The 21,419-nt window shown below is 35.9% G+C and overlaps 1 protein-coding gene across 2 annotated transcripts in view; it reads left to right on the plus strand.

Moving 5' to 3' along the window:
• The window catches only part of STRN (striatin), a 116,780-nt gene that overhangs the window by 29,570 nt on the left and 65,791 nt on the right, over positions 1 to 21,419 (plus strand). For both annotated transcript variants that reach the window (XM_047744052.1, XM_047744053.1), the window contains exons 2-3: positions 8,873 to 8,976; positions 17,152 to 17,225. In XM_047744052.1, the coding sequence (XP_047600008.1) occupies positions 8,873 to 8,976; positions 17,152 to 17,225 (178 nt within the window). The remainder of the gene's footprint in view (positions 1 to 8,872; positions 8,977 to 17,151; positions 17,226 to 21,419) is intronic.

Below are 21,419 nucleotides of genomic sequence, written 5' to 3' on the forward strand. Positions count from 1 at the left end.
CGAAATTTCTTCTGAGTGTCTCTCAAACAGTGATAACTGTGAATATTAAATCAGTGAATGTCAAGTTTATTATACTGCACATCCACAGCTTCTCCCCTTGATTGATATCTTATTCTCTCACTCCACTCTATGTATGTGTATGAATATATATATATATTTTTTTCTTTTTTCCAGCTTTATTGAGATATGTGTGACATAACATTGTGCAAGTTTATAGTGTATAATATTGATCTAATACACTTGTATATTGTATATGTGTATATGTATGTTTTTTTGTAACTGAAATTTCTTTTTCTTTGTGCAAACATTAGAAAATTTGTAAAGATTTGAGAGATAGGAGGGCATGCTGTGGGAATTGATTGGTTGGGGGCAAGAGGGAAGCTTTGTGAGGATTCAAGAAACCTGATGTACGGTTATTTATATCCTGCCATCAGTTGATAATATGCATATAATTTAGTGTTTTAAGTGTGAATTTGGGCAATGGAGAGTTTCTTGTGTAGGACAGTCTATATTTTTAATCATACATTTAGGAATGGAGGGATTGATATGATAGAATATACCACTATCTCCTATAGCATTTCAGACATAATGTGTCATCTAAAAAAGAATTACTCATCTTTTTGGGAAAGTAATGCTAGATGAATAAATAAAAATAATGGTACAGAATTTATGAGGACAATTTCAGGAAACTCATTCATTTGTTGAAAGATAAAGCTAGCTGTAAAGTTAATACTAGATTAAAATACAGTTTCTGGGAGCACCTGGGTGGCTCAGTGGGTTAAAGCCTCTGCCTTCGGCTCAGGTCATGATCCCAGGGTCCTGGGATCGAGCCCCACATCAGGCTCTCTGCTCAACGGGGATCCTGCTTCCTCCTCCTCTCTCTCTGCCTGTCTCGCTGCCTACCTGTGATCTCTATCTGTCAAATAAATAAATAAAATCTTTAAAAAAAAAATACAGTTTCTGAGATGAACAACAGTTTTGTACTTGACCCCAGAGTTGAATAGGTATCTCTCACTGTATTTTGTGTTTACTTATTTTTAAAGATTTTTATTTATTTATTTATTTATTTATTTATTTATTTTTATTTATTTATTTGAGAGAGAGGCAGTAAGAGAGAGCATGAGTGAGGAGAAGGTCAGAGGGAGAAGCAGACTCCCCGTGGAGCTGGGAGCCCGATGCGGGACTCGATCCCGGGACTCCAGGGTCATGACCTGAGCCGAAAGCAGTCGTCCAACCAACTGAGCCACCTAGGCATCCCTTATTTTTAAAGATTTTTAAAAAAAATTTTAAGAGAGAGAGAAAGGGGGGAGGAAGAGAGGGAGAGAGAGAGAATATCTCAGACTCCCCACTGAGCTCTCAATCTCACCACCCTGAAATCATGTCCTGAGCCAAAATCAAGAGTTGGACACTTAACTGACTGAGACACCCAGATGCCCTTATTTTGTGTTTATTTTTATATTTAGTGTTTTTGCCTATAACTGTGTTTCTGGTTCTAGTTGCTACAACATACACTACTGATCTACGTATATTTTGTTCAGCATACAGGTTTCATTCACTGGACAGTGAGCTCTGTTTTATTTTGTCGCTATCATAGCCCCAGTGTTAACTCGCTGGTGCAAAGCAGGTGCTTAGTTAAATGAATAAATGTGAATATTCAATAAATTTATGATTCAAATCCTCATTTTTTTGAGACCCCATTGTCTGGTCTTAGCTCTTTTCTATACTTACATGTTCTGGTCTTGAACTCTCCTTACATTGGAGGTGCATTGTGACTAGGAACTTAGTTTTGTCTTTCCTATATTCTTTATAGTAATTTGGACTGTGGTGGGTAGTAGGTATTTCCTAACAATGTGATTAAACAAAATGAAAAATGGTCAGTTTTGTTTTTTTTTAATCACGAGACTGCTAAAAATATAGTCATAAACAAGAAATTTGAAAGAGAATCAAAAAAGCTAATGTGTCCTTGTTTGTCAGCTTGAGGGCCTATATAAGACCACTTCTGTGGAGTAGAGAGCTAGGGTTCTGGGACAGCTCAGTTCCTTGTTCTTTAACGGCCTATTTGCTTTATTTTTGGCCTTCTAACTATGTCACAGATGGTGTAGGTCAGTGGTTCTCCAAGTGTTGTCCCAGAATAGCAGTATTAACATCACCTGGGTACTTGCTAGAAATGCAAATTCTTAGGCCCCACTTCAGACTGAGGGTGGAGCCTGGCTTAGGAAGTCTGTGTTTTAGTGGGTTCTCTTGGTAATTCCCCTGGTAAAGTTTAATGTCACACCGTCTTTAGGAGAGAGGGCTATCTAGAGGCAACAGTTGCATGCCAGAGAAAGCCAACTGGCAGGCTGAATTTAAGAGAATAATGTAACCCAAGGCTTTTCAGAAGGAATATATACATATGGTTTTTAAAGATGTTAAGATATAAAGCAAATTATTGAAACTTCATTGTATGCTATTTCTTAGCCTAAGTAAACTGTATTATTCACTTTTACATTTCAAGTATTTCTCTGTTTGTGAGTTTGTGCTCAAATTCAAAGTGAGAAGCTTGAATTGGTCAAGTTTTCTTATACTTCACATTTTTGTAAAAGTGAGTGCTCTTTCCCTCCCATAGCAGACGACCAAGAAATAACTAAAAAGTGTCCAACCCAAATTAATATTTTGTGTATTTTTCTTTTTGAATATATTTTTGGTGATTTCAGTTTCAAAATTTCTTTTTTATCAGTTTCAAATTTGAGCCCTTTTTGAATTTTAGAGTATAAGATTTCAAAATTAAGGTACATTTAAAATAATTTGTTTATTAGATATTCCTGCATATGCAGATAAACCTGCTTAGATAAAACAGATTTATATTCCTTATCTATATTCTTTTGACAAATTGAAATTGAAAAATAATACAAAAATTAATTTTTGTTTACTATGTAGACTCAAATCGTAATATCTCCAGTTGTTTTTATCTTTTTTCGTTTTAAGATTTTATTTATTTATTTGACAGAGAGAGAGAGAGACAGCGAAAGCAGGAACACAAACAACACAAACAGGGGAGTGGAAGAGGGAAAGCAGGCTTCCCACTGAGCAGGGAGCCCCATGTGGGGCTAGATCCTAGGACCCTGGGATCATGACCTGAGCCGAAGGCAGAAGCTTTAACCCACTGAGCCACCCAGGCGCCCCCCTAATCTTTTTTATTTCTAATGGTTAGGAAATGAGGGTCTAATTCTAGGTATATAATGTAAAAATCTTATAAGGCATCGTGAAAGTTCTAGCATTCATTTTCCTTGAAGATAATTCCAAAGTTTTCTTTTCGAATATATGTGCCATTACTGTTAGGTTTCCTTGTACAGATAAATGGATGCATGATGACTTAAAATTTTAAAAGATAAATTATTTTATTTGTAACACTTGAAAACTACTTTCATACCTTATCTACTTGATCAAATTGAGTTTATTCCTTTTTCTAATTTTTTTCTCAAGATTTCAATTGCATGTCTTAATCTTTTGTTCTTAGAACTCTGGAAAGTTCAGAAGAATTCACTCTGAGAATGTTGAGATGACAATAGTGCAGGCAGAAGCAGAGTTTTAAAAAGTAGGCAAATTGTAGCTTAATAGTTCATAGAGAAGTATAGCTATAAAATAAAAAAAAATTAGGTAACTGAGTTCATCACTATTCCATATTACTTAACAGTGTTGGAGGCTAGGCATAGATTTGTTCCCTAACTAGAGAACTCTCTTATTTCAGAAGGAATTCTGTTGTAGTGATGTGCAGGGAGCACTTTTAAGGGGCCCTTTGGACCATGCATTTTTCTGTCCTGTCCTTGTTGCTGAATACTCCCACTACATTACGTTTGTGTCTTGAGTTTTCCAAGTGGTGATTCATTCATGGTTTTGGACTGTCATCTTAGTTCATTTGTGAGAATGCTGTGCTCTTTAGGGATATAAACTACTCAATCTCTTGGTGATTCTTTTTTCTCCTTTGTAAAAATAATGTAGTTGGATTAAAACATCTAAGACAGGGGTGCCTGGGTGGCTCAATGGGTTAAGCCTCTGCCTTCGACTCAGGTCATGGTCTCAGGGTCCTGGGATCTAGCCCTGCATGGGGCTCTCTGCAGGGCAGGGATCCTGCTTCCCCCGCCCCCGCTCTCTGCCTGCCTGCCTGCCTCCTTGTGATCTCTGTCTGTCAAATACATAAATAAAATCTTTAAAAAAAAAAAAAAATCCAAGACAAAGTCTACAAACTGGTGGCTTGTGGAGCCAGATCTGGTGAATGAATTTGTTTGGCTGTAATTGGCTTTACATTTCTCAATTAAGAGACTTTTATGCATAGTAACATGCCTGTGGTACAGCATTCAGAAGGTGTAAGGATGGACATGGATATTTAAAGGTAGTTTTAACTCCTGTTCCTCTTTCTCCCATTCACCTAGTTACTTTCTTTGGAGATGTTCAGAACGACCGCATGTTTGTGAGTCATTCCAGAGTTATTACTTATACATAGAGCACAATAGTATATTTACCTTTTTGTTTTAAACCGAATGGTTGCAAACTATATACTTTGTTCTCTGTCTTGCCTTTTTTTTTTTCCCATTTAATCTATCTTGGGAATCATTCTGCATCAATATACCTAGAACCATCTCCTTTGTAACAAAACATAACATTCCTTTGTATAGATACAGCCCACTATCTTTTGATTTTTCCTCTCTTTCCTTCCCCCCCCTTCCTGTCTTTCTTTCAGTCTTTCAGTTCTTTCTTTTTTATTTATCTTTCTAGGCAACTCCATCTTCTCTGTAATCTTTCTCTAAAACAGTTCTAGCTCTTTTGTTTTTATTAAATATTTAGCTAATCCAATATGTGAATTGGTAGAAGGATGGGGAAGCAAGTGTACTGGGAACACAAGGAGTTTTTTTGTTTTTTTTTTTTAAGATTTTATTTATTTATTTATTTGTCAGAGAGAGAGGGAGAGAGAGCGAGCACAGGCAGACAGAATGGCAGGCAGAGGCAGAGGGAGAAGCAGGCTCCCCCGATGAGCAAAGAGCCCGATGTGGGACTCTATCCCAGGACCCTGGGATCATGACCTGAGCCGAAGGCAGCTGCTTAACCAACTGAGCCACCCAGGCGTCCCATGGAGTTTTTATGTCTCTCCTCCCCTTCCTGTCTTTTCAATTAAATAAGCCAATTCAAACAATAGTATCCTTCCATATTAGTATTCAGGGATTTTGAATAATTTATTTATTTTGCTTATTTTTTCCATGTGTACTTTAGAATTATGTGCTGTATTCTTTGCTTAGATTTTATTTTTTTCTGGAAGTTTTATTCTAATCATCTTATTTTTGTTATTATAAATGGGATTGTTTTCTATCATTATATCTATTATTTATAGCTCCTGGGTTTTAATTTATTATTTTTATATATAGCCTTTACTCAAATTCCTCTATTTTTTGTAAGACTTTATAGTCAGTTTCTTTGGATTTTCCTGGTATCTACTCATACCATTTTCAGATGATGATAATTTTATTTTCTTTTTTCTGTTTTTAAACTTTTTTCTTTCTTGACTGATGACATTGGCCACTACCTCCAGGATGTGGTTAAATATTTGTGGTAAAAAATGGCAATCCTTTTTTGTTCCTAATTGTCTGTATTTCTTGGGTTTTTCTATCATACATGATGCTGACTTTGAATTGAATTTTTTGTATCTTATCATATTAAGGTAGTTGGCATAGTGTTTATTTCAAAATTAAAAAAAAAAAAGATCTTATATTGACGGAACAGTTGCAAGGGTGATACACAGAATTTTTTCCTTCCTGAGCCATTTGAGGGTAAGTTGCCAGCCAGCCTGATAGGCTGTTGCCTCCCACCCAATACTTTAGTGTTTATTTCCTCTATACAAGTACTATCTTATGTAACCATATATAACCATCAAAATCAGGAAATTAACACTGATACATTACTACCATCTAATCTTCAGACTCCATTCATGTTTCATCACTTGTCCTAATAATATCCTTTTATAGCCAAATTCAGTTCATAATCTTGTATTACATTTGGTTTTCATGTCTTTTTAGGCTCCTTCAATCTAAAACAGTCTTTCCTTGACTTTTATGACCTGACACTTAAACATTACAAGAAAGTTAATGTAAAATGTCCCTCAACTTGAATTTGCCTAATATTTCCTTATGATTGATTTCAGATTATGCATCTTTGGCAGAAAGAAGTATCACAGAGGTGTTCTGTGATCACCAAGAAAAAATCACTAATATTATCATTCTTTTTTATTTATCTTTCTAGGCAACTCCATCTTCTCTGTAATCTTTCTCTAAAACAGTTCTAGCTCTTTTGTTTTTATTAAATATTTAGCTAATCCAATATGTGAATTGGTAGAAGGATGGGGAAGCAAGTGTACTGGGAACACAAGGAGTTTTTTTGTTTTTTTTTTAAAGATTTTATTTATTTATTTATTTGTCAGAGAGAGAGGGAGAGAGAGCGAGCACAGGCAGACAGAATGGCAGGCAGAGGCAGAGGGAGAAGCAGGCTCCCCCGATGAGCAAAGAGCCCGATGTGGGACTCTATCCCAGGACCCTGGGATCATGACCTGAGCCGAAGGCAGCTGCTTAACCAACTGAGCCACCCAGGCGTCCCATGGAGTTTTTAATCACAGTAAAGACTTTCCAGTATTATGGGCTGAAGTTTCACAATCATCCAGGAACCATGATGGTGGCAGAAAAACAGAACTAGCCAAAGGATATAGAGAGGAAGAAATTGGTCATTGATTTTATTATTACTTTGATTTTTATAATTATATGGCTAGGTTATTGTTTTTATTAAAGCCATTTTGAAGAGTATATAGAATTCTATGCCAAAGCATTGTTTGGTCAAAGAAGTTGGGCTATCATATCCTTTTGACAAGGCTTTCATTTTTGTCAGCTTTTATTATTCCTTTTTTTTTAGCAGGTGGATGTGAGGCAGATGGGGATGAGGGATAGAGAGAGAGAGAGAGCATGAGCAGAGAGGTGAGGGAGAAGCAGGCTTTCTGCTGAGCAGGAAGTCTGATGAGGGCCTCAGTCCCAGGACTCTGGGATCATGACTTGAGCCAAAGGCAGACGCTTAACTGACTGAGCTACCCAGGCCCCCCAGGGAGAGAGAATCTTAAGCAGGCTCCATGCCCAGCGCTGAGCCTGAGTTGGGGCTCAGTCTCACAATCCTGAGATCATGACCTGAGCTGAAATCAAGAGTTGGAAGCTTAACTAACTGAGCCACCCAGGCACCCCTCATTTTTATCAGCTTTAAATGCAATGTATTATTATGCTTACATAAAATAATGAATCTCCTTGTAGAATACATAATTTCAAAGGTTTTATGATCATTAAGTTTGGGTAGTATAGATATTTGATGTCTTTTCATCTATGATTGTTTTTGGAGTATTTTTAATTCTGTAAGAAAAAATAACCCTTCTTTAATTGCAATTTTAAGAGCTTATTGAAATAAAAACAAAACCAGCACTACTTGTATCTTGAAAATTATAAGATCCTTAGTAAATTGGATTTTGTGTTCAATATGGTACTGAAAACATAGAAAGGAGTGTTATTCAAACTGAGTATAAGTAAGTTTAGTGGTTCACTCACTAAACTTTAGTTGGACAATCCAGTTTCTTAAGGATGTGTTAAGGTCATCATTAAATATAAGTTCTTGCTCACTTAAATAGAAAGCACTGTGGAAATATAAATAATTGTTATCTGCGTTAACGTAATAGAAATGGAGGGGGAAAGCTTATGAGAATAGTGAAATTGATGGTTATCCTTGAGGGTCCTTCAGTCCTTTCTGCCCTATTCTTAGTGGTATTCTAGTGGTGTAACTCTAAAGGAGTTACTTTAACAAGTGAGTGTTTGTAACATAGTTTCAGTTCCTTAAGTGGAAGATACTATTTCAATTCTAAATGTCCTTTTAGATATTCAGGAAAGCCATTCTTGCTAGCTGTTTTTCTGAAGATGAAAATTTTATGGTTTGTTTGCATGTTAAAATGTAGGGTTTTTTCTTTAATTATTCCTTGAAGGGGCCAGGAACCTATAGAGGGCTGTGGTTTCTGATTTTCCTTTTTTGAACTTTTACTTTTTTCCTGCATATTAAATCTCCTAAAAGGGGGTGGGGTGAAAGGTGTGGATTGAGAGAAGGCAGCTGTTTATTGTTTGTGGGGGAGGTCCAGAGTAAAGTCTTTCAAAACAATCTTGAATCCATCATAAGATTTACATATGTGGTGAAGTTCTGAGAACTGTTACTTTGCAGTGGTATTACAGGAACTCAGGATTTTACCATTCCCTTTCCCCATCTTCACTTTTATAAAAGAGAAACCCCCTCAATGCCACAAACACTTGAGCAAACTGTTCTGTACCCTTTGCATAATGTCTGCATTTATATTGGTTGTTTTAGATTATAGAATCTTGGAGGATACAGTCTACCTGTTGTAATATCCCTGATCTGAAGTAAAATGCATATTTTTTAAAAGATTTTATGTATTTATTTGACAGAGATTACAGAGAGTAGGCAGAGAGGCAGTCAGAGAGAGGAGGAAGCAGGCTCCCTGCTGAGCAGAGAGCCCGATGTGGGGCTTGATCCCAGGACCCTGGGATCATGACCTGAGCCCAAGGCAGAGGCTTTAAGCCACTGAGCCACCCAGGTGCCCCTAAAATGCCTATTTAAAAAAAACAAAACAAAACAAAACTTTTTCCCCCCTTGCAATCAGTGCCGTTCTATATACTTACATACCTTGTCACCCATATGTAAAAGGAAGTGTATTTGCATCTAAGTATCCAGTCTCCCAAAATTTCTGTCTTCAACTGGGTTAAAAAGTTTTTTAATTTGGTCTAATCTTAGCTTTGTCTTTCTTTTCCCTACTTAGGCCCAGATTGCTTTCCTTCAGGGGGAAAGAAAGGGTCAAGAAATTTTGAAGAAAGATCTTGTGAGGAGGATCAAAATGCTGGAGTACGCTCTTAAACAGGAAAGGTAATTCAGTGAAATGGAAGATTTCTCTGTAAAGATTGGAGTAATTTTTCTGTCATTCCTAAAACAAATCCAAATTTTAATACTTAATACTTTTGAATTCAGGAAATAGTATCTCTATTACACATTTTAAAATGGTTATAATATGTTAACTTAATGTTCATGTGATTGTTTAGTAATCATGACCAGTAAACTGATTTATATGATTTATTTAAGAAATTTTACATTTTTCCTCTGTCCTGTCCTTTTTTAAGAAACTTATATGCTTTCTGGCCTGTCATTATCCATTTCTTTATGGAATTGAAATTGTTTTTGAGTTGTAAAGGAAATTTCTGTGATGCTTACTCCCTCATCAACTAATATTATTTAATTTGATATGTTTTCTTTGGGAAAAAATATAGACTGTCTTAAGAACCTTTTTATCTTTTTCTAGACTTTTTTGGTATTTTGTTCCTTTGCTATCCCTATTCCTATCTCTCCGAAGTGAACCTTATCTTTCTGTGTTGCTAGTGTCTAAGATACTCTAGTAACTAAGCTTGGATCACAAGTAAAGGACAGCAGGTCATAGATGAGAATTTTGGAAATTTTTTATATGAATTACGGTGGTCTTTGGAATTTTTTTTTTAAGATTTTATTTATTTATTTGACAGACAGAAATCACAAGTAGGCAGAGAGGCAGGCAGAGAGAGAGGAGGAAGCAGGCTCCCCACTGAGCAGAGAGCCCTATGTGGGGCTTGATCCCAGAATCGAGGGATCATGACCTGAGCTGAAGGCAGAGGCCTTAAGCCACTGAGCCACCCAGGCGCCCTGGAATTTTTGTTTTTAGATAATTTTTCGTTTCTGATAATTGAGTACTTACTTGATAGGCAATATTGAAATTCTCTGTTTTGCTTGTTTTGATCACATGCTTTTTTTTCCTTTCTTTGAAGTTAATGGATGGGCTGTTTGCAAAACTGCCACAAAATGGCATTTAACAGAAAATATCTGTGAATACTAAGAAGCAGATTAAACTTTATTAGAACCTTTACTTGGGATCTTTGAATGGCACAGGAAATTGAAAACAGGCTGACCTCTTGGTAAAAAATAGATGATTCTTTTTATTCCTTGAGAGGTTGATTGAAAGCTGTATTGGAGAGATGGTGGAGGTAGGGAAACTACTTTTTTAAAAGCATGCAGTTTGGTAATATTTTAGGTTTTAAGCAATCTAATTATAGACATCATCGAAAAGAAAGTAATAACATTAATCATGGCAACTATTTATTAACTACTGTGTACCAGGCCCTAAGGTTTAAAAACGAAGTAACTTGAATAGAATAGCGAAGTTATAGGAGAGCTGTGATTCAGATCCTCAGGTCTGTCTGATTCTGGCATCTATACTCTTTACCAGTACATTATTCTATCTTTGTAATACAGAAGAATTAAAATATACCTATACTAAAGTAACTAGGCATGTGTGTGTGTGTGTGTGTGTGTGTGTGTGTGTGTGTGTATGAGTGTGTCCCTTATCATTAAACATTTCATTAATGTATCCATCCAACTTAAGTGCTGTGCTGGAGTTGAGTGTAAACATAGGCCATTGTCCTTATTCTTGAGGGCTCAGAGTAGCAAGAAACACACTTTAAACCACAAAAGTGCAGTTCACTATGATGGGTGCTATGGGAGATAAGTGTACAGAGTACAGTGGGGTCACAAAGAAGGGAGTAGTGGAAGGTGGAAGTAGAAGGAAGGATATAATTGGAGAGGAGCTGAGACTTCAACAGCATCATAAAAATAAGGCGTTTGCCAGATAGGCAAAGTTCAGGAGGTAGAGAGGATATATTTGACAGGGAACAGAGCAGTTTGGTGTGTTACAGAAATTTGCAGTCACTGTGTGGAGGGTAGGATGTAGTTGTGATTTGATAAGTGATAATGGTAGACGGGGGCAAGAGCCAGATCATGGAGAACTTAACTAAGGAGTTCAGACTTTTATCTTCCATATAATAGGGAACATTGAAAGTTTTTCAAAACATTTTAATCTAAAATTTCTCAAGCTAATAGTAGTTGCAAGAGCTACGTGCCTTTTACCCGGATTCACCCAGTTGACAACATTTTGCTGTATTAACTGGTATGTTCACTCTGTAGGCATGTTGCTTTTTTCCTGAATCATTTGCTACTTAGATGCAGACATTATACCCCTTTGCCTCTGTATACCTCAGTATATTTCTTCTAAGAGCAAGGAGATTCCCTTATATAATTATAACTCTTTATCAAATTAAGGAAATTTAATGTCGATATAGCACTATTATCTAATACAGCCCATATTCATATGTTCCAGTTATGATCTTAATAGCATTTTTTCCCATGAAATGTCCCAGTAATGATTTTTATAGTACTTTTATAGTACTGTATTTTATAGTATTTTTTTCCTGGTCCAGGATCCAGTCTAGGGATACATGTTGTATTTAGTTGTCATGCAGTTGAAAGGAGCATGGAATAGTATGAAATAGATTTTGGAAAGATCACCACTCATTATGGGGGATGGACTGGAAAAATCTGTTAATAGAAGCAGGATTGAGAAATTATAACATGGTAGCTGCTGGAATAGAGGAGGCTATGAAACATTTTTTTATTTTTTTAATTTTAATTTTATTTATTTGTGTTTTTTTAAAGATTTTTTTTTTTTTATTTGTCAGAGAGAGGGAGAGAGCGAGCGAGCACAGGCAGGGTAGCCCACAGAGGCAGAGGGAGAAGCAGGCTCCCTGCCAAGCAAGGAGCACGATGTGGGACTCGATCCCAGGACGCTGGGATCATGACCTGAGCCGAAGGCAGCCGCTTAACCAACTGAGCCACCCAGGCGTCCCACTATGAAACATTTTAAATAGAATCCATAAAAATTAGAGAGGATTGGGTATAGAGGTATAGAAGTTTCTGGCTTGAGTGAAAGTTTTATAAGTTATCAAATGAATTAAAGATTAAGAAGTAAGTGTTGAAAAACAGATATGGGAGTGGGACTAGAGGTATATACTTGGGAACCATAAATATTGTGGGTAAAGTTATAGGAGTAGTTGAAGCAAGCAGAAGAAGTAATATGGGAGAAGAGAGAATCATCCGGAGCCACAGGAGATGGAAATGTTTGAGGCAGAGGGAGGAAGAGCCAGCAAAGGAATGGTTGAGAAGGAAGAGAGAGCAGTATAGTGGAAACAAGCTAAAGAAGGTGGGAGTTTGACAATTGCAGATGCCAACCAGACTCAAAGTAAGTAAACTGAAAGTAGTCATCTGTATTTGCCAGGTAGGAGCTTGCTGGTCTTGCCAGAATAGTTTCAGTGAGGTAGCAGGAACATAAACCAGATCACAGGGGATTGAGGGCTGAGAAGGACAGATAAAATAGAGACAGACACAGTCACTTACTTGTTTCAAGTAGTTTGACTTTGAAGAGCAGAAGAGATAACTGGCTGGGTCTAGGGAAGATTTTTTTTTTTTTTAACTAATGGAATTCTTGAGAGGAGTCACTGATTTTTTATCTTTTGAAATTTACTGAATGATTTGAGATTATTCCTGATGTTATGGCACTATTTAAGTATAATAAGGAATAAAAAAGCATTTCTTTGTGGATTAGAGCTCTTGAACATATCAGTTCTTTAACTCTGAAGTTATTTTTCTAATGCTTTAATGCCAGGAATTTTAAAAAATTTTGGAATTCTAGAACATTTCCATTCTTTTGATTCTGAAATTATTTTTTTAATACTTTAAGCCAAGAATTTTTAAGGTTTTTTTTATTGAGCATAATTTGAAACATAAATGTAGAGAGATTGATATCTTTTATATACACCTCCAAGCCTCAACAGTTAATGTTCCTGTCAGTCTTGCTTCATCTTTATCTATTTTAGAACAGCGAATTCTAGACATCTTGTCATTTACCCTGACAGAGCTAAGTATAAGGATCATGATTTAGAATTGCTGTGTTACAGATTTTCTAAGTAGTCCCACTTAAAAAGATCCAAAATTAAGTGAAACTGAATCTTTAACATTACAGAAAGATTACTCGCCTAGTCAGGAATTTTTCAAGGCATTCCTTAAAGTGTGATGGAATATGCAAAATGAGCAAATTTACATCTTACTTTTCAAGAATACATATTGTTTAAGATTTACTCAGGAACTTCTATACTGAAGAACCTTAAATACTATATAAGATACAATTCTGAAACATTCCATTTTTCCCATTTCTCTCTTTCATCTGCACTACTGTTAAAACTAAAAAATGTCCTTCTTGCCTCTGATGTTTCCATATTCTAATTCATCTTCCACATTTATAGGATTCATTTTTTTGAAATACAGGTGTTATATCCCTGCTTAAAAATATCTAGCTAATTTCAAAGATCTTAGTAAAACCTCTTACAGCCAGGGCCCTTCCTAGTTCCGTATACACGTGTGCATGCACACACGTGCGTGCACGCACGCACACACACACTTTCTTTTTTTTTGGACCCATGATGTATTTTTTCCCCCCACTTTTTCTATTGACAGAAATACTCTTCATCAATCCATTTGTCTGATTGGAAATGGTTTTTTGAGGTTTAGGTAAAATCTCATATGTTATCTTTTTTTTTGTAGTTCTCCTTGACACCACCTTTGACAGAATTAGATAACCTGTTATCTGAATTCCTATAACATATGATAAAACTCATAACTCTTATCACAGTGTGCTGTTGTTACTCAATTTCTATCTCTTAGGCATCTCCTTGCCTCCACCTTTAATCAACTATAAATTGCAGGTTATTCCCAGCAGCCAGTACTGTGCCTGAGATGTCAAAAGAATTCAGAAACAGTTCCTTGATTTAATAAAATTATTTTTAGCATCAACATTTAAAATGTGATTGGGATGCTATGTTATATTCCTACCACATTATTTATAATAAGAGACTTGGAAACAAAACTATAGTGGAACTTCTTTATTATTATACAACTTTTATGCTCTTTTATCCAATAAAGGCAAGTTGGGAGGCCAAGCTATGTATTAGACATAGAGTTCATAGGCATGAGCTCTGCTATTTATTTTACAGTCACATTTAGACAAAAAGATAAGGGAGTAAGATTGTGGTAGGTAACATTGTGAGATGAAGTGTTAAAACCATGGGAAACGGGGCGCTTGGGTGGCTCAGTCATTAAGCATCTGCCTTCAGCTCAGGTCATGATCCCAGGGTCCTGGGATTGAGTCCCATATTGGGCTCCCTGCTTTGTGGGAAGCCTGCTTCTCTCTCTCTTACTCACCCTGCTTGTGTTCCTTCCCTCACTGTGTCTCTCTCTGTCAAATAAATAAAATCTTAAAAAAAAAAAATAAAACCATGGGAAACAATATGAGTGAGAAAAGTATTTGGCATGTTGGCTTCAAAAGGAATGTTACTAAGTTGAGAAAGTTTCTGTGAGTAAATTATTTTTCAGTGAATTTAACAGTTTAGTAGGGAGACCCTGCTTTAAGGGAATGCAGCCAGTGGTAAACACAACAGTTCTTTACTTACTTTGTCTGTGTCTATTTTTTAATGAACTGTTAGTTCATAGTATGTTATTTTTATTACATACATTGTAAATAATATTTTCTCTTCCCCTTTTATATAAACTCTGTTGCAGTTTTTCCCAAGACCACTAGAATGCGCTATAGTGCAGTGTTTCATGTGTAGAAATGCTTTTTCCTATACACACAAACACACGCACACACATTCATGTGTGTGTGTGTGTGTGTGTACATATACATATATAAACTCCATAATATTTTATTGCTACTTTAATTCCATCCTCACACCAGTTACTTTCAATTGCTATTTGACTTTTAGGAGGTATTATAACTTTGTGTCATGGTAGATGAAAAATCTGAAGATTGACAATTACATTAAGAACCTTGTTTACTTTCTGGTAACTAAGTAAAATTAAGTGGCTATATTCTCTAATAATCAACATTATTACAAATACGTCGAAATAGGCTAGGAAATGTTTGATCTGGTTATGAAATCTTTGTGATTAACATTGGGAATAGAGAAAAAGATATTCTAGTTAATTTGGAACAAAAGTATTTATTAAAATTTTTTTAAAAAGAAGAAATATATGCACGTTGTTAATTAGCCAAATAACATGGTATGGTATGGTCTCCCTTATGCATTGCATTCCCTAACCAAAGGAAATCTTGCTAATATCTTATGCATCATGTATTTTTCCAGAAATCTTCTATGCATATGAAGTATACATATATATACATACATATATATAAAACACGTATATAAAATAAATATTCTTTTTTACTTTTAACCATAAGAGACTCTTAATCTCATGAAACAAACTGAGGGTTGCTGGGGTGTGGGGGAGAGGGATAGGGTGGCTGGGTTATGGACATTGGGGAAGGTATGTGCTATGGTGAGTGCTGTGAAATGTGTAAGCCTGATGTTTCACAGACCTGTATCCCTGGGGCAAATAATACATTATATGTTAATAAAAATTTTTTTCAAAATTTCTTTTTTATTTTTAATAGGTATATATTATTATAAAACATTTCATACATATGCAAAACGTAAAAAGACTAATATATAATATACTCATATACTTGCTACCTACCTTAAATAGAACACAGCTGTCTGTAATTTTCATAGGTTTTCTTAAGATTCTCCTTTATATAAACTTTGATTTTTCTGTTATAGCTGCAAAATAATATGAATTCCAGTACTTTGCCCATTTGACCAAAGAATTTCCATTTCCTTTATACCTTTTTTGAAATACAAAAACTTACTTATGTTACATGCTCAATTAGTTTTTTATTAAAAAAATTAACTTGAAATTTGGGTATATTATCCCCTCATTCCTTCTTTATTACTTTATTACTTTGGTTTTTCAAATTATTATTATTGTTGTTGTTATCCTAACCTTATTACATTTAATATTTATTATAAAAGTCCTCAATATTTTAGGGAAGCAAATCAGTCAAAATACATAAATACATTATGTAAGTATAACCATTTTTGGTTGACCTTTAAAATTTTTACTTTATCTGGATTACTTTTCTGGTCTCAGATGGTTAAATCTGAAATGGTGAAATCAGGTTAGCCAGAAATAATTATATTTAGCTAGTTTTAAAAGGGAAATAGATACGCATTTCTGTTCACAGTTCTTCCTGAAAAGGCAAAGGATATCTTGACTATTAAAAAAAAATTTGTTCATTCCTGTTGAAATATCTTATTCAACACTGGTGGTTAGGGCTGATTCCCCCTCCCTCCTTTGGATTGTTTACTGTAATGCATACTTGATAAATCATAATTGCCTGACAAGGCACAGAGTATTATAGATTACTTAAAACTTTTTTTGAGTATAGTTGATACACAATGTTACATTAGTTTCGGGTGTCTAACACAATGATTCAGTATCTCTATATGTTATGCTATGTTTGCCATAAATGTAGCTACCATGTGTCACCATACAGTGCTATTACAATATCATCGACTGTATTCCTTGTGCTGTATCTTTTATTCCTGTGACTTATTCATTCCATAACTCAAGCCTTTATCTCCCAGTCCCTTCCCCCATTTTGCCCATTCCCCTACCACCCTTACCTCTGGTAATTCTCTGTTCTGATTCTGCTTTTTGTTTGTTTATTCTTTTTTTTTTTTTTTTTTTTTTTAGATTCTACATATGAGTGAAACCACTTGGTATTTGTCTTTCTTAATCTTATTTCACTTAGCATGATACCCTCTGGATCCATCCATGTTGTCACAAATAGCAGGATCTCACTCTTTTGTTATGGCTGCATAATATTCCATTGTATGTACAGATCATTAGATGAGTTTTCTTTTTATAAATACATCAATTTTGAGCAAGGTTAGTCTTCTACAAGTTTATTTCATAATCCAAATTTATTTACTGCTTTTGACAGTAGAATTGTACTTTAGCAATCATCAAGGAAATTTGAATACTATAGAAAGCAGAATGTGATATGTAATTATAGAAAGATTTATAATTCCCAGTGTTATTCTTTTATTTGTTATAATGACACTTAATGGTGTAACAATAAAAAAAATAATAATGATGACCACTTTGACACCGTGGAAGGCTGTTTTGAAAGGTAACCAGGACTAATGTATACTGATGACTACTCCTGTTACATATCCTCAAGTTCATTTAAATATGTTTAAGGTGGTTTGTATTTTCTTATTTCTTTGTTAGAGCCAAATACCACAAGTTGAAATATGGAACAGAATTGAATCAGGGAGATATGAAGCCACCAAGCTATGATTCTGGTAAGCTAATTTTAAGGGAAGTTCAAATGATTGAAAAGAAGTTGACATCTAATATTTGTAGAAGCAATATTTTTAACTGCAAATTAATTTCTAATTATTTGTATATTAGTGATTTTTTCTGACCTACTTTATTAGCGCTAATCATTTAGTGTTATTTAGGTGATTTTCCATTACCTTCCTTTCTTTTTCCTCTTCCCCTTTCTTTTAGTTTCCCATTTTCTGCTTATGTTCTACACTTCCTGGAAGGATCAGAATTCATGGGGTAACACACTGACATAACTGTGTGTTGCTGGGTTTCGCAGTATTAATGGGAACTTCAAGATGTGCAGTACAAAGCACATGATGCCCTTGAAATCCCAAGAGAAAGAGAAGGAATGAGAGTTCAGAGATACTTTCTCAAGTACAGGGAATTCCTAATCCCTTTAACCTAATCCCTCAGTTGCAGGTGCAAAATTATTCTTGGATTTTCTTATGCACAGAAGATTCTGCAGTCAGACCATCTTTTAACAGCTGAAACATTTATTATCTTTTTGTGTTATTTCTTCTTTTTTTTCTCCTACCTTCCTCTTCCTCCCTACAAAAATAGCACTTTGTAAACAATCAGATATTAAGGGTATAGATTTAATTGACTTATTAGTAGGTATAGCAGTAAGAAAACTTGTTCAAAAGTTATGTTTCAAATGAGTATGTTTTGACATATTTCAGATTAAATTTCTAGATCAAATATCTGAAGATATCAATTATTGTTTCTGTCATTGGCTAAAGTATATGCCTTTTACTAGGGGTTTTATGTATGTAAACCTTAATTCTTAAAATAGTTGCTCATAAAGATGATATTGTTCCAGAGAAGTGGAGAAACTTGCATAAGATCACACAACTATTGAGTAAAGGGAATATAGATCTGAGCCCAGGTATAAGGACTCCCAACATTCATATATATTTTTAAAGTTTGTTTGTTTGTTTGTTTATATAATCTCTATACCAGGGTGGGACTCGAACTCATAACCCTAAGATCAAGAGTCACATGCTCTTCTGACTGAGCCAGCCAGCTGTCGCCAACCTATAAAGTCCAAAATTCATATTAATCCCATTTTACCACACTGCTTCTGTATCTGACAATGTATGAAAAAAACCTTATAAAGTAAGTTCTGAATGTGCTGCTAACTTTAAAGTTCAATTCAGTGTGGTAATGTTCACACATTTCCCCAGCTGAATAATGAATCCTTGAGATGTAGAGCAGTAACAGTTGATCATCGGCCTATTTTTTCTTTGTTTTTTAAACTGTTCTGTCTTACTTTGATGTCTCTCCTTTTGACTTGAGATGCACTTAAATGTATTAAATTTAAGCTATTTGTTAAAGGCTGTCCTAAAAGTATCTTGTCTGATTCATAGAAATGATTTACTCAGAACTTCTATATAAAAAAAGTTTGTTTCCTTATTTTTCGATATTATTTTAGGAGTATAAAAGTCTAGTTGCAACATATGCAAAATGTTTATGTTTATAAGTAAATAGTGTGGTTCTAGAAAAAGTTTGACTCTTATGCATGTAAGTTCGTCTCTGCCCTGATACTTTAAATACTTGTAAAGGGGCGCCTGGGTGGCTCAGTTGGGTTAAGCCGCTGCCTTCGGCTCAGGTCATGATCCCAGGGTCCTGGGATCGAGCCCCGCATTGGGCTCTCTGCACAATGGGGAGCCTGCTTCCCTTCCTCTCTCTCTGCCTGCCTCTCTGCCTACTTGTGATCTCTCTGTCAAATAAATAAATAAAATCTTTAAAAAAAATAAAAATAAATACTTGTGGTATTACTTAATCTTTCGGGGATTGCTCTGCTGCTTATCTGAAACTGGGAAAATAGTGGAAATAATTCACAACTTTCAGGTTTATTTTCTTAGTATACAACACTGGTTAGTACCTAGTATGCTTCCATCTATTGATCTTTCACTGTTTATTTAAAAATGCTAAATATGGGGCACCTGGGTGGCTCAGTGGGTTAAAGCCTCTGCCTTCGGCTCAGGTCATGATTGATCCCAGGGTCCTGGGATCAAGCCCCACATCAGGCTCTCTGCTCAGCGGGGATCCTGCTTCCTCCTCTCTCTCTGCCTGCTTCTCTGCCTACTTGTGATCTCTGTCTGTCAAATAAATAAATAAAATCTTTAAATAAATAAATAAAAATAAAAATACTAAATATGTAATGCTTGTCAGACCCAGCATCAAATTCAGTGAAAAAGATAGCAATACCCTATTGAATTTTTACAGTGAAGATTAAAAAAAAAAGTGATTACAGTAAAATGACATGTATAATGGGGAAGATAATAGATGTTATGGAGCACAATATCTGGTCCTAAGTAGTCACATGGTGTTTAAAGTTAACATCTGAAGGACAATTAAGAATTGGCCAGGGAAAATGAACTTACTAAATATTTGCTGAATGAGAGATGGGAGGAAGGCAGAGGGAAGAATCTGGCCCATTTGAGAAATAAAATAACTGGCTAGTAAAGAAAGGGAGGGAAGAAGTATTTCTAGATGCAGCAGGGGAAGGGGGCAGGGCAGATTATAAAGTATCTTACAGGGGTCTTGTGAAATATTTTAAGGAATTTGCATTTCATCCTAAGAGTTTTAAGATATTTGAAGGATCAGCTTTCTCATAGGTCCCACAGGCAGCCGTGTAGCAGGTGGATCAGAGAGCAGCTGGGTTGGTGATGGGGAGACTGGTGAGAGGTCTGTTGCTGCCTCCTGGCTACATGAAGAAGGGTGCCTTGACAGGGCACTGACTGGATGTCAAGAGACCGGGGGAGGGGGGTGTTGTGTTGAGAGAATATTTCCGGAGTAGAATCTGCAGGAATGAGTTCCAGTTTTGACGTAGGGGATAAAAAAAGGGGGACATTCAAAGATGACCCCCACACTTCTAGTTCCCAAAACTAGATTGGAAGTAGATTTGGAAGATTGAAAGATAAATCACTTTTGGATTTATTAGTTAGGCAGTCAAGTGAAGATGGCTGGTAGATGCTGGCTCTGTGGGTCTCGGGCTCAAACTGGAAGTATGGGTTTGATGTATACATTTGAGAGGCATCAGTACATGGTCCCAAAGGCACTTAGGTCATTGGAGAGGAGGAAGAGGCGCCTTCCCCCAGACCCCCCAACTCCAGACTATTCAGAGTGAGAGGAGGACCTGGATTGGAGCCCTGAGGACTGGTAGAAGAATAGAAAGTGGAAAAGGAAATAATAAGAATTATCTTAATGGTAGGATGGAAACCAGGAGAAGAGAGGAATTCCAGAAGTAAGGACTCTAAAGCACTATGACTAATAACCAGAGGTTCTAAAGAGTAGCTTTAAGATTTAGTGATACATGGGTCATTACTATGGGTAGTTCTGGAGAAAAGGATAGAAACAAAGATATGAGTAGAATTTGAAGACTAAGCTGCAGTTATCTTTTCAGGAAGCTTAGATTGTGAAGGTGAAAGAGAGGGATAGCTTAAAGGGTACATGGGGGTCAAGGAAAGTGTGTGTGTGGGGGCGGAGGGGAGATGTGTTTCTTAGACTCCTCTAAGAAAATAAATCCTCTAAGCAAATAAAAATGAAAGAGAAAAGATACTCAGAATAGGAAGGACAGAGAATGGTGGGAGGATCATGTCTTTTATTGTTCTCAAGAAAGAATATAAACATTAGGTGATGGATTTGTAGGTTTGGGCTTCACTTTGGTGGTGAGTATTCAATGTGATAGCTTTATGTGCGAGACTGGATTACCTGCTTAAATTGTATGACAGGTTTAAGAAAAGTAGAGAAGTTTAAAATAAGAGCAGGAGAGCAAACTGATCACAAACAGTAGGATTGGGAAAAGCTAAGGGTCGAGTTGAGGAGTGTGATCATGAGTTCATATAGATGTATTGGTTTGCACCCTTGACAGCTTGAGTAAAAATTCTTGAATTCATGGAGACCAGACGGACAAGAAATTTGAGGACATAGACTAAAAAATAGTTGAAGTGGTAGACTGAACTGAAACTCGAAAGGAAAGGAAGTGAGGACAAAAGGAGGCTAATGGGTAAAAGTGAGGGGATAGGCTGTGGTCTGGAGCAGGCCAGCAAACTTTTCCTGTAAAGGGCCAGATAGTACTATTTGTGCTTTTTAGGCCATATGTGCTCTGTTGCAGCTACTCAACTGACATCCTAACATGAAAGTAGCCACAACACATAAGTGAA

This window comes from Lutra lutra, chromosome 9 (genome assembly GCF_902655055.1).
Source record: "Lutra lutra chromosome 9, mLutLut1.2, whole genome shotgun sequence".
NCBI lineage: Eukaryota > Metazoa > Chordata > Mammalia > Carnivora > Mustelidae > Lutra > Lutra lutra.